Source organism: Phaethon aethereus (assembly GCF_964289735.1).
Source record: "Phaethon aethereus genome assembly, chromosome: 1".
Lineage (NCBI taxonomy): Eukaryota > Metazoa > Chordata > Aves > Phaethontiformes > Phaethontidae > Phaethon > Phaethon aethereus.
In genome coordinates this window covers 214,709,815-214,735,912 of record NC_138575.1, presented here as the reverse complement: position 1 = coordinate 214,735,912, position 26,098 = coordinate 214,709,815, and the positions used below count along the sequence as shown (strand labels likewise).

The 26,098-nt window shown below is 44.7% G+C and overlaps 1 protein-coding gene across 1 annotated transcript in view; it reads right to left on the bottom strand.

Annotated features, from left to right (window-relative positions):
• The window catches only part of ME3 (malic enzyme 3), a 141,529-nt gene that overhangs the window by 54,559 nt on the left and 60,872 nt on the right, over positions 1-26,098 (bottom strand). The window contains exons 2-3 of the mRNA XM_082008375.1: positions 17,113-17,246; positions 11,821-11,970 (exon numbers count right to left, since the gene is read on the bottom strand). Coding sequence (XP_081864501.1) covers positions 11,821-11,970; positions 17,113-17,246 — 284 coding nt within the window. The remainder of the gene's footprint in view (positions 1-11,820; positions 11,971-17,112; positions 17,247-26,098) is intronic.

Sequence of the window (26,098 nt, the reverse complement as noted above, 5' to 3'; positions counted from 1 at the left end):
CTCCAGATACTTACACATTGCTTGTCATCCAACACAAGAGAGAGGCACTTGCAATAAATCTGGCTCCTCGTGCGTGTGCTGCCGTACCAGCGTGCAATGAATTGCAAGACTAAACCATGAACATGGCAACACAACTCAGGTTTTTGTTTCATTTTCTTTCCAGTTATTAACTTCTAGTCTGGGTGCCATAAGGGCAATGAGCTCTACAAGCAAGGAGAGGATAAAGACTACCGGGTGACTTAGCATTAAGAAAATGAACATACTCTCAATACTTGTATCAGACAGGCAGGCATCATGATTCAGTGTTTTAATCTGGATAGGAAAGGCTCATTCTCATAAGAAAAATGCTCAGGGCAAAGGTTAAACATCTCCACTCACAACCTGAAGGTGACGAAATCCTGCCCACATAAAAGTCCTTGAGTGTTTTGACTTAGTAGGGCCTGGACTTCCCTTAGAATGGGTAGGAAGTCCATGGGAAGCCATTGTTTAAAAAAGCAACAAACAAAAGAGATGAGTGAGAGCTTTGCCAATACCCAAGCTTGCACAAGGCTGCCATCGAACAGTGATGACAAAGTTGTAAGATGGTAGTCAGAAACCTATGCTAAGATATGGGGTTGCACAGGAAAGGGCTCTGACAGGCGCAGCACAAGCTGACCTTCTGCAGTGATCACAGCCATTGCCTTCCATAAAGGCATGATGCTCTTGGAAGGCTTTGAGCAAGACTGTCTCAGAGTAACTCTGAGGTTCACCTGGTGAAATTATCTTCACGCTCAGGAAAGAAAAAAACAAGCTGGCTTGTCACTGTGGAAGGATGCTGACTGCTGCTGCGTGCCACTCTGTGCTGTTTGGAGTTTGGTTGAATTACGCCCCAAGCCCAGATGACTGGTAGGTATTTTGGCCATCCAAGGCTGCAAAGGGGATGCACGCGAGGGAGGGATCAGCTGATGGCCTTGGCTTTCATTGCGTGCTAACCACAGAAAACTGTCACTGCTGTGCCAGAAGAACAGGCTGGAGGACGCGCTCTGGATTAAAGGCCAGTCTGTGCTAGAGATGCAGTAAGATGTGGTTACAGTACAGCCCTACATTTGGGTTTATTTATTTACACTGTCAAGGCTCATACACAAAATTGACAGGTTGAGCAATATGAGCCTCTAGAGACATTTCCACCAGCTGCACCCTTATTGTTGATTTTTTTTTGGTTCAGGTCTCTGCCAGAACAGGATAAGAGAATTCAGAACAACAAAATAAACTTTGAAATTGCTTGGCTCTTTTAGGGAGCTTGAGATTATAAATGCCTGTGGGCTACAGGCTTTGGAGAGAAAATATGCGCTAGCGTGCACTGATTTGTCTAAATACAGTACAATTAATCATCAAATTGGACAAAATCTCTGTGGTGATTCATCAGCTATTTTTACAGATTTGTTTATAATAAAAGCTAAGAATTTATTGTTGTTTTAGATAATTTTCTTTGTAAATTGTAGGACACTGAACAGTACCCTGAGAAACTGATGAAAAAATACTAGAAACCAAGCAAAATCAACTATTAATGAAATCTATACAGAGATTTATAAGGCAATATCCTACAACTTAAGTATGCTATGATATTTAATTTCAAATAGTCTCCCAGGTGAATAACTGTATTAATATTATAAATGTCCTTAAAGTTGTCATCATATGTTTTAGGCAGGAAAACCAAAATTCAGTGTAGAAGCCAGAAGATGCAGGCTCCAAGGTACCGCAATGAAAGATTCACTACCCACACCAATCCCCCAAACCCAGGCCAGGAAATTTCCATGATCCTAAGGGGCGGCAAGCAGCTAAGCTGTAGGAAACTGTGAACAGACCAGGCAGAGAGAGATTTGAATGAGCACGTATGAGTGATTGCTCCCAAATGCAGAGCGCCGTGCACACAGGCTTCAGTGGAAGCTGCAGCCCTCCCAGTTCTTTGGCATGGTCCCACCCCTGCCACAGCAGGAAGGTCCAGATCAGAGCCTAAAGCAAAGACTTCGGATCTATCTCCTAGTCTGCCAAGTTATTAACACCCAGCACTATTTTTAGCAGGGTTTTTTCCCCGGGAAAATGGTGCTTGTACAATCACTGTGTCCTCTCTTACCTGCTAGTTCATTTCAAGCAAATTTAACAGAAAGGCAAAGGTCCCAAAGATGTTTGCTCTTACACCCTTTATGGAAATCACTGTTGAGATAAAGGGAAAAGATAATGGGGTTCATGTCCCCACCACTCTGGGGAGAGGAACATAGACCGTCCTCTGACAATTATTCTGACAGCTGGCTGAAAAGATAGCTTGCAGTTAGACACAATATGTGCTGCTTCACACCTAGTTCCTACTGAGCCCTCACTAGCCCAGCCCTAGCAAAGTCTCTGAGCCTTCCTGGGCTGCAGGACTAAGCAGAAGGCAGAGAAAAGGGGGAAAAAACTGGTTGTAGAGGAAATCAAATGAAAAAAATAGAATGGTTATGGGGCAGAATCAGAAGTGCACAGATAGGAAACCAGAGGGGACAGCAAGCAGAGCACCCACAGCTGTGCCCACTGCTCCCTAAAGAATAGGGGAGAGGAGAAGCACAAGCTGGCAATGGATGGCTGTGGTGGAGCACAGGTAGATGTGGAGAAGCGATGAAAGACATGTGGAAGGGAACAGAAGGTGCTACAAAGAGGAAGTGTTAGGGACAGTGGACAGAAACCAGGAGGAATCCTGGATTCCTTGGTTCTGCTCGTCAGGAAATAGCCTAAAGAATAAATAGCCCCCTCTTCCTATCTAGGAGGAGCCGATGGAGAAAGACCAGCACCGTAATTACTGATCTGGTCATTGTGCAGCAGTGTGAAAATGCAGAGGGTTGGCATCAGGTCCCCAATGAGTCTCTGCTATCCATAGTGAAGGATTAAGAGAGGCTACTTTGCTTTGGACTTGTCATGAGCTGCTTGTTGGATTCTCAGGACAGAAGGGTTTAACGAGAGAATTGTCTTGTCATAGCAAAATTCATTGGCTAAATCCCATCTGTATTTCAAAACTTCAGAAACAAATCTTTTTCCAGTGTCCTTTTCAGCAGTGGTGTTTCCACATTGGTGTTTAAGAGCTCTGAAAAGATCTACATAAGGACTGAGCCCCTGGAACCAAGCAGGTCTGAAGCATGGGGTCTGACTCTTGCTTATCCTCAGCACCCAGCGCTCCCTTGTTGCTGATGTGCAGGAGGGAGAGGGAGGAACCAGGCTGCTTGTAGCTACTCTGCCACCCATGTGTACGTTCAGAGATGCACATGGGTGAAGACCAGGCTTTGAAGCGAGATGTAAGATCCCACCACCCAGGGATCCCACCAACCAGTAAGTGTGGGCATTTCCCGAATTCAGTATCCTTTGCTGTATTTAAGTTCATCACGCTCAAGGGGCTCGAAGTGTGCTGTTCAAAAACAACTTTAAGTGTAGGAAATCTTGACTCAGCCCTGACTTTTCTGTGCTTTTTTGGATGCTCCCTCCTAAACCTGCCTGTATGTTGGATTCTGGCAGTATCTCAGTAATTGGAAGATTACAGGGTTGCAAAGAGAGATGAGCAATCAGTGATGTTGACCAAGGAGCCCTTATCTGTTTTCACTGCTAAGCACATAACATATTCTGTTTTACTTGATAGTACAGAGGTTAAGGTGGGATCAAAAACCCCTGGGAAGTTAAATTAAGTCCTACCCTGATTATATTTCCTTCCCGCACTGTGCAAATTCTTCCAAGACACACACCTTCACTTTTAAAGTGCACTGCAGGGAGCCCCAAGAATGAGCACAGAATTAGGACAAAGTTTGACAAAGAAAAGAAATATTATTTTGACAACACCAGAGCCACGGGCTTTCAGATAAATTAAATCTAACCTGATATATTCTGTCTTAGTGAATCCACCTAAGAAAAATTTTTAACTTTTGCCATAAATTGCAGCAAATACAGAACATATCAGCAGCTTTTACAGCAGGTCTTCCACAATCACATACTGAAGATGTGTGTGGCTTGCCTTGTCAAAATGTTTGAACAGTGCATCTGCACACGGAGTTCTCCAGAAAAAAACTCCAAAACACAGCGAAACCTAAGGAAGGTACGAATTACAATATCAAAGCACAAAAGCCCTCACTCCCTGCAGACCAGTTGGGGAAGTCTTGGCAAATGTAAACCAGCTATTTATGCTGCCTATTGATTTCTTTCTTCTTCAGAAATGGATGCCCTGTGATTATAGGATAAGGGTGCCAGCTTGCTAGCTCTGACAGAGCCGTCGTACAGCAGCATGAGACTGCATCTCACAGCTACCTTGCAGTGGCATTAAAAAGTCAATATAAATGATATAATAAAAATGTATCATTTATTAATATAAATATTCCATGAACTGAACCGTTAAAAAAGAGGATTGCTCCTCATAAAAAATGTCCCCAGGTCACGATGCATAGTCCACGGGAGGTGTCCCACAGCCCAATGGATATTGCTGTCTGAGGTTTTTATGATAGCTGGTGTTATTTCCCCTCCAATTTACATCCTGGTATTCATTATTCTAAATAATTCTCCTCCCTCCTCCCTGTCTTTGGCATTTTTTGTTTAAGGTGGGGTTGTTCCTTGTGGCAGCAGCATAGATTTATGCCAGATTAAATGCAAACACATCCTCTTGAATTTCCTTCACTAGGTCAACCTTGTTCTTTTGGCCAACTCCACCTCTTCCTTTGCGCTTCTCCTGGTAAACCAGGGTATTTCAATGGACTTAAATCTAAATGACCTCTGACAGCAGAAGTAAGCCTGACCTTCATCAATTAGTGAGACTTTGCTGTTAATTTCAGCGGGCCTGAGATTTTGCTGCACGCCCATGGAAGTTTCTCTTAAGTGCTACAGCCACTGCATGTACATTTTGCTCAGGAAAAGTAAGGGCGAGAGAGAGAAGACTGGAGATATGGAAGGAGGAGCACTGACTATTTTCCTAACGAAAAAAGGGATTTAAAGCCCTTTTCACTCCTGTCCCAATGTAATAACCCTGGTACACCCTCACAACCCCAACAGTGTCCATCCTATTCCCCCAGTCTTCACAGTGCCTCAGATCACAGCTGATACACCAGCTCTTCTCTCCGTACACCTGGGAGCCCATTCTGTGCTCTTCTCATTTTGAGAATTACTTAACTGAAGAGGGAACAGAGAAGGGACAAGGATAGGGGTACAGCATGCTGAAAAAACTTGCCTGGAAAAAGTGGGGTCAGCACAGGGGGAGCAGTGGGAACCCTTGAACGACTTTGTCACCTCTCAGCAGAGGTTTCCAGACTGGCTGAGCTGTTCTCAGCAGCCCTGGGCTCCCTCTGTGCTAACTGCTTCCTCTTGACCTACTCCAACCATGGTCTCCTCTTCCTCATTCCATAGGGACTGTTTCCCACCTATACCTCCTGCCAACGTCTTCAGGGCTTCCTGACTACATACTGTCTCCATGATAGTTTCCACAGATCCCCCTTTCAGTTTGTTACAAGACCAGTCTTCTTGTGGTGATGTTATCTAAATGCAGATCATTAAACACATTCATCTTCTCTTACACTGACTTCAGCTGGTTCTGGAAGAAGGCTCAACCAGGCTGGTGGCAACAAGAGAAGTTATGATAACCACTGTTTTTGCAAGAAGTAGAGATTGCCTAAAGGGGTTTCAAAGCACAATTTTCAGAACAATAATCCAAAACCCAGTCTTCCCACTCGCTTTTGGTTTCCACTGTTTTATGGAAGAGGGAGTGCAGACCATTCTTTGCTTAGGGACAATTCTATGGGATTTACACCTTTGTTCTAATTTCCATCTGGTTTGGGTTTAAAGTGTCTAGAAAGGGCAGGTAACCTTCTCTCCTGCTGCTCAGACTGTGCAAAACCATTTAAAAAAAGCACCTCAGCAGAGCCAGATCTGTTGACAAGACAATTCTGTAGACTGACGGATGTTTCATGTGCTCATTTTTCATCAGAGACACAGATCATTACCCTGTCAGACTTAATTTTCACACCATCTGCATCCTGTTAGCTTTCATTCTCCACGTTCAGCTTCACCCCAACATGTTTTGTATTGTTCTGCAATCAGTCCTCAAGGATATTTATGTCTCCAGAAAAGGAGAGTGAACTTAAGCAAGTATTTTCTGTCCCCATAGCTCTCCTCTGACAGTGATGCACCAACCTGTTCTAGTCCTGCTCTTAGGGGATGCCAAAAGCTTTTGCAGAGCTGCTGTCAACTTTATATTTACAAATACCTGTACGCTCATGAATTACCCAGTGCCTCAAGAGACTGTGGTCTTATGCCACTATAATAAACTATTCCTCACTAATGACAGGACAAATAAAACCCTGATTCCATGTCCTGAGATAAGGTGCCTCTCTGCTTTCTCTTTGTGAGAAAGTATAAAGTCTCTTTCCAAAGAGACTGGCAAAATTAAAAGAGGTCCTCCAGCTAAAAAATAGTTTTTAAATAGCATTGCACATGTTCAGTCCTGTGCTGCATAAGGACCCTCATTCATTAAGTACATTTTACATTGAAAAAAAATGAAAAAGCAAAAAAGGAAAAAAGAGCACAATACTACTATGCACTTTTCTTCATAGAGGACTTTGTATCTTCACTCTAAAGCAAAAAGGACTCTCAATCACAGCCTCAGAGCTTTTAGGGCTGGTAGAAGCATCTCCTAGGATAACGGTGACTCTTTCTATTAATGGGATCAAAGAATAAAGATTCCTCCTTCCTTCCCTCTTTTAGTATCTTAGAAAGTTGTAAGCCCTGCTCTTACATTTCATTTCTTCCCCCTACCAAATTTCTGATGAGGATAAAGGATCCCCGGGCTTTGAAAAGCAAAAACTTCCAAGCCCATGTTCCTTAGTACCTGGCGTAACCCGTCCCTTGCATGAAGCTATGATATGGCATCACTGCTGCTCTGCATAAGGAAACCTGTCCTCCCCATGCCTTGAGCAGCTTGCTCCTGCTTCTTCACATCCCTTTCACCATGTCAGCACAACTCCTGTTGCAGCTGGTGGTGAACTGGCTATCTGGATTACCGCTAGTCTGGCCCAAAAAAGACTTGGATCTACCCAGATTTACTCCTGAACCAGATCACTGCACAGGTGCATGAACATCTGTGGAGACACAGGGGCGGTGGATGGGAGGAGTGAATAACCAGGGATGGATCACAGGAGACAGACTGCAAAGCTGCCTATGTGCAGCCACAGGACCTGAAGCTGTACAACTCTGCAAGAAATCTCCCTTAAACTTGGGCCACCCTTGAGCATCTGGAATGATACCTATACATGACCCAAACCTTGTCCCCCTGGGACACTATTCCAACAATATACTTCGGCCTTGACAATATGAATACATCTGGGTCCCCTCACAACCATTCCAGAACTTGTGAAGACAAATATGGCAGCAGGTTTTTTGTAACAAAACTACAACTGCAAGACCCTGAGACACAAACTGTGGAGGAGCATAACCTGAGAAGCCCCAAGAAATGAGCATATTTGCCTACCCTAGCCGTATTCTTCTCCTGAGGTACCTGCTACTGGCCACTGCTGTAGATGGGGTCCATGCCTAGGAAGACTTCTCTTTGGACATAGTTGCTCTTCTCTTGTGCTCATTTAACATGGTCTGATCACAGAAGAGCGGGATTTTGACAGGGTCCTTATCATAAATGTGACAGAGGTGAAATTGCTTGGTACTTCAACCTGTACTTACAGATTACACAATAATTTCTATTTTTTATTTTAGAAATACAAAATATAAAATGACGCTGTACTTTGGCCTGAAAATTTTAGTGCTTATTGTACAACTTTGAATGAGTAAATATTGGTAACTCAACAGGGAGCTGTCTGGAAAACAAGACAGGAAAAATGTTATTCAGCATAGACACCTTCCAGCAGAAACTTCAGAGCTCGTACGGGACAGCGCCAGAACATAAGTTTTAATAATCTGATGGTTCCACTGCTCTTCCAGTTGTTCTAAAACCCTGAGGTTTCATCACACAGGAAAAAGTCTGAGGCCACATAAAAAGAAAATCCTGCTTGAAGAATTTAAAGCGACTCCTGAAGAGAAAGGCAGTAGGAATTTGGGGAAGGCAGAGATAGGAACCTGCTGGGGCATCAGGAGCTCTGCCTGGCCCACTAGCAGAAGTGGGGAGACTATGAGCATCACAGACAAGCATGCCAAGAGTTGGATGTTTGCAAGTCTTTTTTTCTTAGTAGCGCTTTTCTACTGGTAAACAGAGAAAAACTGTGTTTTTAGACTGCTGGTTGGGTAGCTTTTTGACAGGAAAGAACAGCAGGTGTCTGATCCCATTTGAAGCAGATAAATCTGCTGGCAAACAGGATGCTGGAGCCCTGACCTGGGAGAACTCCAGATACCAGCCCTGTAGAAGTGCAGGTAAAAAGTCTATCCTTAAGAGTTTGTACATAGATGTCCGGAAAGGTAAAAAAGGCACTGAGCCCTGCAATTATGACAGCAGTATCTGGCAAACAAAATCTGTGAACTGAAAATCTGCAGCCATGTGAACACTGATAAATGTATTCTGATGAGAGAAGCCCTTGGACCTCACAGGACTTATTTTTAGATGCTCTTGTACAAGAGTTGCTTTGTAAGCAAGTTACTTGTGCTTTAATCTTTCCAGGCTCAACCTTCAAATATAAAGCCAAGCACTAATGGGGCTGAGAAAGACCTCAACACAGGGAAGAAGCTTATTGTGTCCACAGGTCACTAATTGCTGCTGCTGTGGCTGCAGAAAGACTGCATAATATGTATTATTATTATTATTATTATTATTATTATCCTCACCATAATCTGTTCTATAAGTGCACGTCCATCCATGCTGGAGCACCGTGCAGTGTTAGCTCATCTCCGCAGCCTGTTCAACAGCATTAAATGTGACAGTTTGGATGAAGAGGTAATTGCTGCAGCAAACATTCAAACCAGCTCCCTGTTGCCCAAAAAGTCAGGCTGGGAAGCCCAGCACTCCCGAGGACAGGTTTAGAAAGACTTCGATTCATTGGAGAGATGACCCAAAACCAACAGGACAGAGTTCACAGCAGGACGAGTAGCGAGGAGAAATGCTAAGCACAATTATATAGTGGCACATATCTGGTGGGGTAATCGTGTCAAAGAGAAGATTCACAGGGAAAAGATGACAAAATGAATTACGGTGACCAGACCACTCAGATAATGCTGCAAAAGGCGAGGGCACATTGGGACATGTTAGCAAAAGCTAAAACGTAACTGCTCCAGACTCCTCGGCACTGCCAGTGCTCCGTGGCGAAGCGGTGCTCACTCTTCTGGGATCAGGAGAAATGTAGCCAAGTTGGAGACTTCAGAGTGGGACAACCTGGACAGAACAGCAACCACTACGGGCAAGAAAACCACCAGGCTGAACATGATCCCAGTTTTCTACCCTGAAAAGGCTACTGTAGAGAGGATGACATTGGCAAAGAACATTTAGGTTATATACTAGGGGAAAACCACTTCATATGAGAGTTAAGTACTGGAATGGGCTTCATAGGGCAGCTTTATTCCAGATTTAAAATAAAACAGCATCAGTTGATGAACAGAATTATATGATAAGGCTTGCTGTGACAGCAGAGCAAAACTTAATGGCTTGGACATCCTCTCTGGTTCCAGGTGCTATGTTCTCCCTAAAACAACAGTGAAATATATTTACGTGGGTGTAATTTTGTTTTAAAAACCTTCTGATACAAATAGAATTAGGTTAGAATAATCACCTTTTCAGACTGTCAGTGCAGCTTAGGATAACAAACATGGGAAGAACTAGAGATGTAGATTTAGATCTTAATTCCCGAGTTCCACAAATCTGCAGGTCCCCATGATTTTAGCAGGAAGTGTTGACATCCTGCCCTGAACTAAGTGTCTTGCAGGCCAGCTCTTGATGTATGTAATAAGCTCCAGAAGAGAAAATATATACTGCAAGACAGTAAGAGTCAGACTGACAAAAAAAGCACATATGAATGCTTCTCATTTTAATCTTATCACTCTACATGATATAATAGCTCTTTTCTTTCTGCAAGAAAAACCTCTTTTGCTAAAACAATCTTGATTAAAACCAAACCTGAGGTGGGCTGAAATTCACTCTACATCTTCAAAGAAACAAACTCCCTGCCATAGGAAACTCAGTGTACTAAGGGCATGATAGTTTGCCCTTTCCTGTGGCAGCCATGGGCTGGAATCCAGAACAGCTCCAAGCCCAAGTTCAGCAGCAAAACCGTCAGACTATGAGAACAGATGTTCTTACCAGACTGGTAAAATAGTGTGGGTTTAAAACACGAGAAAGAAGAGAGTGACAGGAAGGGGAATTTTCCAACAGCAACAACTGCAGAAAGAGTCCAGCATACGGCATGAAACCCCTGCATTCCTGAGGACAACAACAGGGACAATAAATAAAAAAGGCAACGCTCCCAAATACTGTTGAACTTCTTGCAAGGTAAAGGCAGACTGAAGGCAGAGAGACACTGGCTGTGCAGCAGGAATTGCCTGCTCTGAATCTCGATTAGCTGAGAACCAGCAGTGTGCTCTTCCCTGCGTGAGAGAACTTGCAGCTCAACACCCGGGGACAGAGTCTGGGCTTTCTTATCTCTGCTACCTTTTCCCCTGCCCAGAAGAAGTGTCCTCCCCCCGTACAAAGAGCAATTTCTCTAGTTTCCTCATACACACTGAGGAGGTGGAGAGGATATGATCAAGGGTTGACTAGATGAATGACTTCACCACAGCCCAGCAGATCCAGAAGTTGGCTATCCGGGAACAGAACACCGTTACCTGGGATAGACACAAGCCAGAAAGGAATCCTGAGGAGCAGCTCATGTGAAGGAATGCAGCGGTTTTACTAGAAATTTTGATGACAAGCAGGATGCAAGCATATTGCCAGGATAATCTTATCCATAATATGCTATTCATTATTTATCTACACAGCCCGTACATCTTTGAGGTCTGCCTAAAGGTCCTCCTGTGGCCTTGAGACAGTTTGTAGAACTTGCCTCAGTTTCCCCACCTACCACATTACTGTCAGCTGAAACTGCAGTTAAACCTCATACTTGTGGTTATTTTAAACCAGTATTATTCCATTCTTTTACTTTGCATATTTGTATAGCAAAATCTAAAATGTTTATCTGCCTACTGGTACGTTTCAAGGACAAAAAACTAAAAAGCTTGCAAAGAAAACTGAACCTTACCATTGAATTTTCATGCTAGGACTAAACTGTATTTCAGAATGCTAATGAGGGCTTTATCTCAATATTAATCATTAAAAAGAATTATGCAGAACAGGGCCTTCCAACATGGTACACAGTGTTTAATGTTGCATGAATTTACACAGTAACTGTTCTGAGCAGCAAGGAAGGCACTGATGCAAAGCATCATCTCCTATGAAAATGATTCTTGCAGGGTGGTTTGTGGAAGTGTATACAAAAGTTCAAAATCAGCACAATGTATCCAAAATCCAACAATTACTCAGACGCCAGCACTGCAGAAAGCACTCAGTGCTCCTGAGACAGCAGATGGGGAGGGATGCAGCCATAAGCACAGAGAGCCATTTGGAGCGAAGTTGCACAGACTGTACAGTACTGTTTGAGAACAAAACCACTCTGTTCGCTGTTTATAGGAAGATGGCAGAGCTATTCTCGACTCCCCAGCTCATCATCAAATGTACACACACGAAGCTGCTTGTTGGTCCATCTTTTGATGAGGGATCGAGTTTTAGATGTTTCAGGCCACCCACATAAAGATGGACAGTCAATACAAAAGAAACATTCATATGAAATTAAAAAAAGGGGCAAGAACAGTCTCTTCACTCACCGTGGTCTCCTGAAAGCCAAACCATACTGCTGACAAGCCAGGCCAACCGTTGGGGTATAAACAATGGGCATGAATCTCTCGATGTTGGAGGTCAGCACTCGATAAAAAAGCTTCTCGTTCCTGTCTTGTAATGTCATAAGAACAATATACCTTAAAAGTAAAATGAAATAGATCCATATCGGTATTGACAGATGTTGGCAGTTTCATAAAAAGCAGTAGTCAGTTCACTCAGTACGTACTCAGTTCTCCTAAGCCCAGACACACCTCAGTGCTACATCATGAGCAGATACTTGGAGCAAAATTTCTCATAGGACCTGACTGGCTCCACCATCTTCACTGACAGCTCACAAAGACTCGGCAGAGCTAGAAGTCAGACCCATGCACATCCTCAGAATTTTGGATTAGAAAAAAATGCGATAGAAAAGGTCAAAAGTAGACTTCAGGGCTACCTGGGACAGAGTGCGACATCATCTTTACTATCAAAATCTATTATGCAATCAATAAATAAGATGAAATAGTATGCAAATATTAATATGCAACTTTCAAAGCATTATCTTTCCTAAAGTATTTCCACATTTCCTTTCCATTATCCTGCGTCCTCAATTACTTAATCACTAAACACAGAAGGATACCTAAATCCCATATTTAAAGAAAAGACAACCAAAACATTAATTTGGAAAATGAAAATGTTAAATCAACTTTGGATTCTTAGCGTTGTCCAGACTTACATGTGCATCACCAGGTTTATATGTCCACTTAGTGATTTAGAATACGTTACATTTCTCCAGAGATCTTTCTTTCTTGAAAATGCTTCATTGGCTAAGATGGAATTTGTCAAATTGAAGCCAGAAAAATGAACTCAAGAAGTAAAGAGAGATTGCAAATTATTTTTTGTCTGAGAAACTTGTATGAACAGCAGGACAGACGCTGGAGCTGAGTAAGGCAGCCTGATCTGCTCCCCATATAACAACCAGCACAGCTAAGAAAAGGCGACGGGCGATCGCAGCAGGCCACTCTCTTCCGAGAGGTCTGGAGGGACCCATTTGCCAACCTGACGCACTCTCTGGAGAGGCGTGCTGCTTACCGGGGGCTCGTATCAGGGATGTCACCGAGAGGCTACCAAGCCTCGTACAGTCCACTGACTACTATCTGCTGCTGTTGTTTCACATGGGCACCAGTGATACAGCCAGGAGCAGTCTGAGGAGTATCAGGAAGGATTACAGGGCCCTGAGAGCAGCAGTAAGGGACTTTGGAGCACAGGTATTTTTTTCATCAGTCCTCCCGGTCAAAGGGAAGGTGCCTGAAAGGGCCAGTCGAATCCGGTGAATCAACAAATCGTGACAGGACTGGTGCCACAGCCAGGGGTTGGGCTACTTAGACCATGGGACTTGCTCTGAGAAACCTGGTCTACTGGAGGCTGATGGGGTCCATTTGTCAGGGAAGGGGAAGAGCATCTTTGGTCATAGGCTTGCCAAGCTGGTGAAGAGGGCTTAAAGCTAAAGTTGCTGGGGGAGGGGAACCTCAACCCATCCCACTCCTATCGGTTTGATGCCAGTGCCAGCAACAGATGCCAAGAGCCTGGAGAAGTATCACAGCTCAGCAGGACAGCACCTGAAGAGCAGCACAGAGGAATTCCAGCCACTCCAGCCAGTAAGTCAGCTTCATCAGGGGCACAACTTAAATGCCTTTATGCAAAGGCACATAGCATGGGGCATAAACAAGAGGAGTTAAGAGACGTGCACACGTCTGCAGGGCTATGAACTTATTTGCATTACAGACATGTGGTAGGATGGCTCCTACGACTACAGTGTTGGAACGGAAGGATACAGGTTCATTAGGAAGGATGACGAGGAGAGAGTGTCACCCTCTATGTCAATCACCAGCTGGAGTTGCATGGAGCTCCACCTGGGGATGGATGAGGAGCCAACTGAGAGCTTATGGGTCAGGGCTAAAGGGAGAGCAGGGACAGGTAACATTATAGTGGGGGTCTGCTACAGGCCACCTGACCAGGGAGACCGAGTGGATGAAGCTCTCTATAGACAGATAGGAGTAGCCTCACATTCACAAGTGCTGGTCCTCATGGGGGACTTCAACCACCTCGGTATCTGTTGGAGGGACAACACAGCAGGGCATAAGTAATACAGGAGGATCCTGGAATGTGTTGATGTTCAATTCCTTCTCCAAGTGACAGAGGAGATAATGAGGAGAGGTGCTATACTGGACCTGGTGGGGAATGTGAAGCTCAAGGGAAGCCTTGGGTGCAGTGACCATGAAATGGCGGAGTTCAAGATCCTTCAGGCAGTGAGGAGGGCACACAGAAAGCTCATTACCATGGATTTCAGGAGAGCAGACTTTGGCCTCGTCAGGGATCTGTTTGGTAGAGTATCATGGGATAAAGCCCTGAAGGGAAGAAGGGCCCATGAAAGCTGGTTAATAGTCAAGGATCACCTCCTCCAAGATCAGAAGCAATGCATCCCAACAAAGAGCAAGTCAGGCAAAAACTCCAGGAGGCCTGCATGGATGAACAAAGAGCTCCTGGACAAACTCAAACATGAAAAGGAAGCCTACAGAGGGTGGAAGCAAGGACAGGTAGCCTGGGAGGACTACAGAAAAATTGTTCGAGCAGCATGGGATCAAGTTAGGAAAGCTAAACGCCCAATAGAATTAAATCTGGCCAGGGATGTCAAGGGCAACAAGAAAAGCTTCTATAGGTATGTTGGTGATAAAAGGAAGACTAGGGAAAGTGTGGGCCCTCTCCAGAAGGAAATGGGAGACCTAGTTACCCAGGATATGGAGATATGGGTACTTAACAACTTTTTTGCCTCCCTCTTCACCAGCAAGTGCTCAAGAAACACTGCCGAAGTCACAGAAGGCAAAGGCAGGGACTGGGAGAATGAAGAACCACCCAATGTAGGAGAAGATCAGGTTTGAGACCATCTAAGGAACCTGAAGGTACACAAGTCCATGGGACCTGATGGGATGCATCAGCAGGTCCTGAGGGAACTCGTGGAGGAAGTTGCTAAGCCACTATCCATGATATTTGAGAAGTTGTGGCATTTCGGTAAAGTTCCCACTGACTGGAGAAAGGGAAACATAACCCCCATTTTTAAAAAGAGAAGAAAGGAAGACCAAGGGAACTATAGGCCAGTCAGTCTCACCTCTGTGCCTGGCAAGATCATGGAGCAGATCCTCCTGGAAACTACACTAAGGCACATGGAAAATAAGAAGGTGATTGGTGACAAGCCATCATGGCTTCGCTAAGGGCAAATTCTGCCTGACAAATTTGGTGGCCTTCTACAACAGGGTTACAGCATTGATGGGTAAGGGAAAAGTGACTGACATCATCTACCTGCACTTGTGCAAAGCATTTGACACTGCCCGCACGACATCCTTGACTCTAAATCGGAGAGACAGGGATTTGACAGATGGACCACCCAGAGGATAAGGAACTGGCTGGATGGTTGCACTCAAAGAGTTGCAGTCAATGGCTCAATGTCCAAGTGAAGACCAGTGATGAGTGGTGTTCCTCAGGGGTCACTGTTGGGACTGGTGCTGTTTTAACATTTTCGTCAAGGACATGGACAATGGGATTGAGTGCACCCTCAGCAAGTTTGTAGCTGACACCAAGTTGTGTGGTGCGGTCAACATTCTGGAAGGAAGGGATGCCATCCAGAGGGACCCTGACAGGCTTAAGAGGCGGGCCTGTGCAAATCTCATGAAGTTCAACAAGGCCAAGTGCAGGGTCCTGCACACGGGTGGGGGCAATCCCAAGCACGAACACAGGCTGGGCAGAGAATGGATTAAGAGCAGTCCTGAGGAGAAGGACTTGGAGGTGTTGGTTGATAAGAAGCTCAACATGAGCCTGCAATGTGCGCCTGCAGCCCAGAAAATGTATCCTGGTCTGCATCAAAAGAAGTGTGGCCAGCAGGTCAAGGGAGGGGATTCTGCCCCTCTACTCTGCTCCGGTGAGACACCACCTGAAGTACTGCGTTCAACTCTGGGGCACCCAACATACGAAGGGCATGGACCTGTTGGAGCGAGTCCACAGGAGGGCCATGGAGCTGATCAGAAGGATGGAACATGCCTCCTATGAAGACAGGCTGAGAGAGTTGGGGTTGTTCAGCCTGGAGAAGAGAAGGCTCCGGGGAGACCTTATTGCAACCTTCCAGTACTTAAAGGGGGCTTATAAGAAAGCTGGAGAGGGACTCTTTACAGGGGCATGTAGTGATTCAACAAGGGGCAATGGCTTTAAATTGAAAGAGGGTAGATTTAGATTAGGTATAAGGAAGAAATTCTGTAGTATGAGGGTGGTGAGGCACTGGAACAGGTTGCCCAGAGAACTTGTGGATGCCCCACCCCTGGAAGTGTTCAAGGCCAGGCTGGACGGGGCTTTGAGCAACCTGGTCTAGTGGAAGGTGTCCCTGCCCATGACAGGGGGTTGGAACTAGATCATCTTTAAGGTCGCTGCCAACCCAAACCATTCTATGATTCTATGACTCTATGATTAATGAACATAATGGTGAATTCTCTTTTGTGTTCAGCGTCAAATCTTGCAGTGTGACTTCAAAAAGGCATCACATGCTGCCCACGATATACAATTTGCAAGATTGATACAAGCCTCTGTGACAGAAAAGCCAATGCAATGGAGTTGCTCTACAAGGGAAGAGTCCTCCTGCCTCAGTCCCCAGATCAACAACAACTGAGACAAGACACACATGCAAACCGTACTGTCCATCACAACAGGAGCAAACACCATCTTCCATCAATAACCCTGATGAACAATTTTGGACACAATGCAAGCTCAGGAACAGACAAGAGTAGTCATTACCCATCATTGTTTCCATTTTTTAATTTTTTTTCCTACCAGATGGCAGGTTCTTTCTGTTCTTCCAGCCAGTGTTTTAGTGAATGTATTGATGAGCATACAGATAGGTACAAGCCATACATGTGTTCACTCTACCTCCAGTGCTCTGGGGCAGGGACTGCCTTTTCGTTGTGTATTTGTACTCAGAGTATACTGAATTGCCAGGCTAATACCAGAGCTCTCCAGCAATGCGGTAGTAGAAAAAAACAGTACCAGTGCTATTTTGGGAGTGGGATGGCATGTAGCTGAGATGACAGCAAACAGGCCAGAATAAACACTCCTGGTACTTGGGGGTACGGACAGCTGGAAAAAAGTGACTCTGAAGGAAACCTGTGTGCCTTGAAGCAGGATCTTCAGGTCTTCTCGAGGGTTTTAAAAATTGAAAATTAAAGGGGAAAGGAGGAGGACATAAGATGTTTTTGACATACTTGTCAAGATCATTAGATTTGTTCTCGTAGTTTTTCATGACACGGAGGACTTGAACATCTTGGCTCAAGAAGCAAGGAGGAAGGAGGCCATGAATTCCCAGTTGCAGCCTCTCTTCAAGTGTAAAAGCCATTCCCTGGGAAGAAAAGAGGAAGGCGTGTTCAAACAGCATGATATGCGCTACCAGATAGGATATCCAAGAGGAAAGCAAGCAACAGCATGCAGCCCCCGCGGCCCTGGAGGAAGTCCTCAGCTGCAGGGAACGTGGGCCTCAGACCACCCAAACCCTACAGCTTCTGGATTAGCAGTTCTTGTGCCAGCAGAGCTTTGATGACTCATACGCTTCCGCCATTTGAATTTGGTTGGTCTCTATAGTGTATACAACTATAGTGTATACATTCTTAGCATTTCTTTCACTTCACACTCTTCTTATATCACTTACTTAGCTCACGCCTACTAGTTTCAATGGCCTTCTGGAAAGCCCAGCTCTCACAATCCTTTACAAATCACATATCAGGTCATAGAATCATAGAAACATTTAGGTTGGAAAAGACCTTTAAGATCATCAAGTCCAACGGTAAAAGTGACACTACCAAGTCCACCACTAAACCGTGTCCCTAAGCACCACATCTACACATCTTTTAAATACCTCCAGTCATGGTGACTCCACCACCTCCCTGGGAAGCCTGTTCCAGTGCTTGACAGCATTTCAGTGAAGAAATCTTTTCTAATATTCAATCTAAAGCTCCCCTGGCACAAGTTGAGGCCGTTTCCTCTCATTCTATCGCTTATTACTTGGGAGAAGAGGCCAACACCCACCTCACCACAACCCCCTTTCAGGTAGTTGTAGAGAGCGATAAGGTCTCCCCTCAGCCTCCTCTTCTCCAGACTAAACAACCTCAGTTCTCTCAGCCGCTCCTCATAGGACTTCTTCTCTAGACCCTTCACCAGCTTTGTTACCCTTCATTGGACACACTCCAGCACCTCAATGTCCTTCTTGTAGTGAGGGGCTCAACACTGAACACAGTATTTGAGGTGCAGCCTCACCAGTGCCAATTACAAGGGGACGATCTCTTCCCTACTCCTGGTGGCCACACTATTTCTGATACAGGCCAGGATACTATTTGCCTTCTTGGCCACCTGGGCACACTGCTGGCTTATATTCAGCCGGCTGTTGGCCAACACCCCCAGGTCCTTTTCCGCCAGGCCGCTTTCCAGCCACTCTTCCCCAAGCCTGTAGTGTTGCATGGGGTTGCTGTGACCCAAGTGCAGGACCCAGAACTCAGCATTGTTGAACCTCTGCCCATTGATCCAACCTGTCCGGATCCCGCTGCAGAGCCTTCCTACCCTTGATCAGATCTACACTCCTGCCCAACTTGGTGTCAGCTGCAAACTTACTGAGGGTACACTTGATCCCCTCATCCAGATTGTTGATAAGGATATTAAACAGAACTGGCCCCAACACTGAGCCCTGGTTAACACCACTTGTGACTGGCTGCCAACTAGATTTAACTCCATTCACCAGAACTCTTTAGGCCCGGACATCTACCTAGTTTTTCACTCAGTGAAGACTATGCCAGTCCAAGCCACTGAGCAGCCCGTTTCTCCTGGAGAATGCTGTGGGAAATGGTGTCAAAGGCTTCACTGAAGTCCAAGTAAACAACATTCACAGCCTTTCCCTCATCCACTAGGCGGGTCACCTGGTCATAGAAGGAGATCAGGTTAGTAAAGCAGGACCTGCCATTCATAAACCCATGCTGGCTGGGCCTGATCACCTGGTTGTCCTGTATGTGCTGCATGATGGCACTCAAGATGATCTGTTCCATAACCTTCCCTGGCACCAAGGTCGTACTGATAGGCCTGTAGTTCCCTGGATCCTCCTTCCAGTCCTTCTTGTAGATGGGTGTCACATTTGCTAACCTCCAGTTAGCAAAGATTTAGATTTGGATACTGAATAGTATACCCTACTCATTAACTTCAGTCACCTTCTAGTTTTCCACCAGACACAATGGATATTAATGGCATATTAGCAGCGCAGAAGACAGACATGACACGTAGGATGCCTTCTCAATACTAACCCTTTTTTTTTATTCAAGGAGCACATAGAGTGCCACAAGTCTTATCAAGTAGCTGCCACTGGCCCACAGCTGAAGCTCAAATGTTAGATTGCGTGGGATATCCCTGCTCTTATGGAACAATTTCATCCTTCCTAGGCAGAAGCCTGAGCATGTCCCATTCCCCTGCACGCAGGGGCTGACGCTCCAGACAACCAGGAGCACCCTGCACTGGACTCAGCCCTATGAAAAGCAACGGTAAATGCATTCTGCAGTCTGGGAAGAAGATTATAAAAGGTCTTAGTCCTTAATTAATGGGATTTCTGCTATGCTGATAGCAGATTAGACAGCAGAATAGAAGGAAACATTTTCAGGAGCGTCTAAGGAGCTTAAATCCTAATGAAAACTTCACCCATAACTAACTGATTCATATCTTGATGAACAGCTGCCAGTAAAATATTAAAAATCGGTAATTATTAGACTACATCTACTCAAGCAAACAGACAAATGCTTGAAAAAAACTTAATGAGCAGGTCTATGACTGCATAGCTGTTAAACTGCTATTTTCTTCCATGTATGTGCTACTCTATGACAAATAACTGTTATTAACGTTGCACAACAAAAACTGAGGACATTATCTCGATGAACTTGGTTTTGGCAGCCTTCCCTTGCCTCCTGTTGCTTGTTCCTGTCCCTGTGCCATCCCAACGGTTGTGCCAGCAGAAGCATGTGTGCAGTCACATGGTTAATCAGCGAGAGGAAGTACCCGGATTAAAAATAACCATGTCATTTGAGCTCAGAGCAGCTCCCCCGGCTGATGAGACACCACAGATGGTTTCACAGACACTGGCAAACCTGGGCACAGCCCCTGGGGACATACAGCCGTAGGAATGGATGGCTGGAAGAGCCGTGCACTTGTAAGTGGTGTGGTTGCTGATGAAAATGTTTGTCAAACTATCAGTGATGTCAAGTAGCCTGTAAAAGATCACACAGTGGTAGAGGCAAAGACTGAAACCAATTCTCCTGTTTGACAGATCCTTGCCTCATATACAGTGTGACACCTCTTTTAGTAATAAATGGTGCACTAGTGTATATTAAAAAAGTCTTCATATATTTCAGAAAAGATATTCAGCCTCTTGGACACCTGAGAAGAAACCGATCTTTATCCCACAAGTATTTTCATTTTCTGCTCTGTATCAGGACAGAGCCAAGTATTTTCCAAATTTTTGATGCAAGAACATGGCAGAGAGAAGTCATTCCTCCTCCAGCCAGCAGATGACTTGTCAGCAGTTGCCTGGGAGGCAGAAGATTTTGCTGTGAAACCCAGAAACGGCATTGAGGTCTCTGTGGTCATTGGTGAATGTTTTACCCAGGACATAGCTGGTTCTGCTGATGTGCCTGACATTTCTGACCCAAGTTTCCCTTCTGGACCTAAGAAGCCTTCCTCTCAATGAGTTTCATAGCAGACCTGGTACATTCCCACAAGATAAAGTTTGAGCTCTTGTGAGTCATCACTTTTTAATTTGAAAATTCCAGCACGTTCTCATCAGAAAACTTGCAACCATCTGTATTCTTCAGACTGGAGACTTTTGAAATACTAGACTCAGATCAACACTGGACATCAGCTCTACGTCAGTAGTTGGCTTTACACTGACAATATTGTATCACAGCAGGGAAAATACAGCTACTGTGAATGTCAAAGTTTATCTGCAATAAAGGGGGAGAAAAAGCTGCAATTTCAAACCATTTACTTCCTGTGACCTTTGAACATGGAGGACAGATAATGGGAGACAGCAATATTTGGCACTAAATACTCCACTTGCTTGTCTAGGGAGACTCACATCACAGGTTGGCTTACCAGGGTTACAGACCTGACCCCTGCTCATCCCCTGGAACAGAAATGAAGCTCAGCAAAAAAAGCAACCAGTGGCAGTTACTCTTCTCAAAGAGAGAGAAAAGACAGAAACACAATATCCTAGGCACTGCTGCTCCCAACCCCTAAATATCTTCTTGTGGTATTTTTTCAACAGGAAAAAAAGACCTTTCTGTTATTTTCCACCCACTAAAACAGAATAAAATAGTGAAAAGTTTCAATATTTCATCAAATGATCACACACCCAATGAAAGAAAAATTTTCTATATTTCTGCTCATTTATATTCAAAATAACACCATGATGCCTTACAGAAACAGCAGTCTGCATGGCCACTAGTACCCGCTGAGCTGGGCTCTGCCTGAATGACATCGCCAACAGCGCAGCGTGGTCAGGAGCATCCAGCCTCCCTTTACTCAGGAGCAGCATGAGAGCTGTGAGGGGATTACAGCTCACTTACAGAATATATAAATACAGAAGAACCTGTATTTGGGCACTTGCCCCTCAGTCCTTCTGGGTTTTTTTTCTCCTTTTTAGGGGGAACTCATCAGGCTGAAAAGTGTTCAGCAGTCTGCTGGGAAACCTCTTGAAGTGGTTCTGGGAATTAATGTAATAATGAATAAGATTGAGTAGAGTCAAAAGGGAGTGTGGGTCGCAGGACGGTTTGTTTGCATAACTTGGGCTGGGAGGGGCATTCATGCACGCCTTGGGCACAACTCTTCTCGGCGCTTAATTTCTGGCTAGTTTACATCTGCATAGTGCCAGGAGTCTGGTCTTCTCCTGTGCTGACCCACTATTTCAAGACATGTCAAACTGAAGAGTCTGAACTTGAATCTTAAGCAATCTGGAGATCTAGATCTTTGCACATGGATGCCTGTTTTTGGATTGTGACAGCAGATTAAATTGTTTAAACACAACCACAGTTGTGCTGTTAACAGCCCAAGGGTAAGCATGGTCATATTAATATTCGGTACCTCTAGCTCACCACACATTTGCACTTAGTGTGTCTGAATGAGCTGTATCACAGAATCACAGAACCATTAAGGTTGGAAAAAACCTTTAAGATCATCAAGTCCAATTGTCAACCAGTATAAGCATCTTCATGATGGAGCGACTGCAACCATGTGTGATGAGGCAGTTGCTGCCTTCACAACCAGTTACATCTCCAAAACATGTTAAAGTATAGACCTGGTCCATCATACACTGGCTCTGCAGCAGGGCCTGGATAGGAGCAGAAATTGCCTGGCACAACTTTGAAGGCTGCTCTCCGAAGCTTCTCGGAAGGTCTAGGAGTAGGAACCCTGGGTGAAGTGGTTATATTCACTGAAACAGCACAGCGTGAAATGAATCTGGAAACACATTCTGCCCCACATCAAAAGCTGGAATTCACTGAGGTATTGCTATGTTTAAGATTAAAGCTTTTAGGGTTGGATTTTTTTTTTTTTTTAAGACTGCCTGAAAGCCATATTGTACCACTCTCTTTCTGGTCTTGAAAGGTCTAATGATTAGATGGTGAGCCACAGCCCTGCAGAGCTAAAGCCAGGTGCTCCGATTCATTTTTAAATGTGTGGGAAATGAGTTGTCATGGAGAGGGCAGATGCTATGTCACTACCCAAAAACAAAGGCAAAAATATCAGCTGCCCACAAGGCTTCACGCTACGTAGGGGCTAAGCGAGGGGTTTTGTGCTGAAAAAGGCTTGCCTCAAAGCACCTCACATGCTTCTGTTTTCTTATCGCTGACAGCACCAAGTCTGTTATGTGGCAGCTCCCCCTCTGCAAATCAAGCCCATAAAAGCCACTTATTTTAGAAACTGAAGGGCAAAGCCAATTCACAGATAATGATTAGTTTTATCACCACCTGAACCCTCCAGCAGTGAGAAGGGGGTGTTTCGCTCTGGGATGAATACAAGCAGGAGGGATGCACACACGGTTTAGCCTTATAATTTACTCATTATAGATTATACTTCTGTAGGTGGGAACAAAGACACAAAATGGTAGTTCCTACGGTATCAGGAAACTGTCCTTAAGACAGTGGGGGCTTAATCAAGGGCTGAATTAGGCCTTACCAAATGCAGAACATGCAGAGTCCACTGCAGCACAGACCACCTCCAGCTGCTCAGCGTCTTTTCAGAGCAAAGTCTTGGCTTACTGCATCTTTCCATATCGCTGTGCTCTACAGTGCAACTAGCAGCCACAGCACAGCGAGTTCATGCAGTTTGTACAGTCCCAGGCCGTTGCCCTCAGTGATGCCGGGGTTCATGCTGCGGTTCTCAGGCTGCCTTTGGGACCACAGTCCCTAATCCACACAACTGAAAGCTGGCCTGGCAGTCTCTGAGCTGAGTAAACAAGGACCAGTGAACATCTCCCAACCCTTTGGAAACAGTCCCTGGAACAGGGAACTTCCTAGTCTGGAGTGCTGGAAGGGGACACACGGGAAATACAGACACACAGGGGTCACCACTGCAGGCTCTGAGAGCAGGCACAGCTAATCCGCTTCTCCTTTATAATTAGCTGTACTAGGGAAGTCCTAATAGCCAGGGAACTTAAAAAGCTTATTCCGTACAGATTTTTCCTATAACGTGTTTTCCATAGATATTTGCACATGTCCAGTTTTACAGCCGGGATGTACTTTGACTAATCTGCAAGCAAAAGTGCCTCCCATAAGGGGTCGGCACCAGAAGCTAAACTGATCCCCACTGAGACTGCACGCAGGGGCTGGGGAGCAGAGAGCAACAGCAGAAAACATCAATTTTCTACACTGTGAAAGATTTTTCTACAAGCGCCAGTTCCTACTGTGGCCTCCTTGGCTCCAGCTGACTTGATAACCCTCTTCAGAGTGCTCCTTCTCAGCCACTCAAGTTTCTCTTGCTGGCATGAACGGACTGCCACAAGCCCTTTCCTGCACTGCATCCCACCCTGGAAAAGCTGTATTGAAAATATTATTTGCATAGAAAGAGGGAAGGAGGCACATGGGAGGGCTAATCCTTTATTTTCTCATTTTAAATGCCTTGTAGCTTCTTATTACCTTGCATTTGTATGTGTTTGTGCTCTTAAGCTTGGAAGAAACCCAAACATGTGATGCTTTGGGGTATGGGGAAGACATCATTCCACGTGTCTTCTCTGAAACCTGGAGAGATTCCCCACTGTGCCTTCTCAGCAGTTACTGCTGGGCAAACCTTTTGCTGACCGTGATTGACGAACTCTTCTCACAGTGTCTATGCCTCCTTCGGGGTTCAATGTCACTAGCTGAAAAATCCCACACTCCTGGCCATCCCCTTTGTTACAAAGTGATATAATCACGGATTTCTAATCCTTTCATATTGTTGTTCCTTCCCCTCCCACAGAGCCTGGGAACACTAAAAAAACCTCCAAGACAAAGATAATTAAGGAACTCCATGTTTGTTTCAATTCCTGGGGAACCATCTTTAATGAGGTCCTCTAATTCAATTACAACATGAGTTGTCCCTACTATTAATGAGGTTTTACCAGTAACTGTTTTGCTTTGTGCAAGTAACTTCCTTTCACTGGATTGAAGGGACATATTTCCATTATTATTCTCATTTTTACCTTGTCTTACAACATTTGATTTACACCGATGTAGGAATGGGCAGAACTGGAATGTGACAAAGTCCCTGTGCCAGAATACTTACTGACCAGGGACCTGATCCTGCACAGTTCATCTCACAGAAGTAAACGCTTTCATGATGAGGACATCCCTGATGGGCATGTGACAGGCAAGATGTGACAGGGTCACAGGCAAGAAGCAGCAAAGCCATGCTGTTCCTACATGTTACAGGAGGTTTACCTCAATAAATAAAACTCGTAAGACAAATGTCTTCAGGGTTTTACTCCTTAATCCATAGGAAGAAATTCAGTGCAAAGCTTCTCAAGCCCTGCGTTGTGATTTCAGACTGCAGGGGGACAGCTCTATACCAAATTTAGCAGAGAACTCATTACTATTTCCCACAGTTTGCCAGTCTCCAGGGCAGCAATTTTTCCTCCATAGAAAAAAAAAAAAGAAATCCATATGCTAGAAATTATATTGTCTGCAAACAAGATTCTGGTGTATTGAGAAAAACAGAATATTTAAAACTGAGCTAGACGAATTTCCCCAAAGAACAGCTGGTTTAGCAGGCTGGTTTTGTGAAGGATCTATGAACTTTGCAGATGGTTAAAAATAGCATCATTGCTTTTTTGATAGGAAAGGTGGAGACAGACAATTAATGTCAAGTAAGGGGTGACAAGATCCAGCTGTTTTTTTAAGAAACAAAAATTTTAGGCCAAATTCAATGCCTTCCTTCTTCCTACGAAAGCAATATTAAGATCCTTGCAGAGCTCTAGCCAAGCTAATGAGAATACTTCTTTGGCTTTAGTGAGAAATAGATTACGCTGACATTTCTTTTGATTTTGACTAGATTCACAAATGTCTTTACATGCATGAAGTATCTAAATACAAGCTTCAGTGTCTTTCAGTAAAGGAGAAGAGTAAAATCACTGCCTGGAGAATAGGACTGCCATGCTGCAGAAAAACTTGCTGTAATAGGGAAAAAAATGGAGAAATCCTGAGAAATTATTAGGAGCAATAGAGCAGCACAGAGTCCCAAACAGGGTTGGGACACATGGTGCATGCATACACGCATACAGCAGAGTAGAAGACTGTTCCTGCCTGGATGAGCTTAAAACACGAAGCACCCACTGGCTGCCTCTTCATGTATAGCAAAGTACGTGGTAGAAAATGGAGGCCTGATGGAGCAAGCAGTAATGAGGACATCAGGTTTTGTGCTACAGCCAAGCACGTGGGCAGATTCCTGAGGTGAATCCCAAGTTCTCAGACCCCTATCAAAAATATCCCATGTGATCTTGGCACACAGATCCCAGTGGATTGGCCCTCCTGACTCCCAAGAAAATGAAGACACCTTGGTGTCTCCTCTACATGATTCCCAGCCTCCCTGTGTAATTCCACATTTGTTTTACACCTACCACTGTCACACCTTTTTATATGAATCAGCGAGTGAAATGAGCTAGTCCAGGATAGAAATGAGAAGCTTGTAGTCTACTTGGCT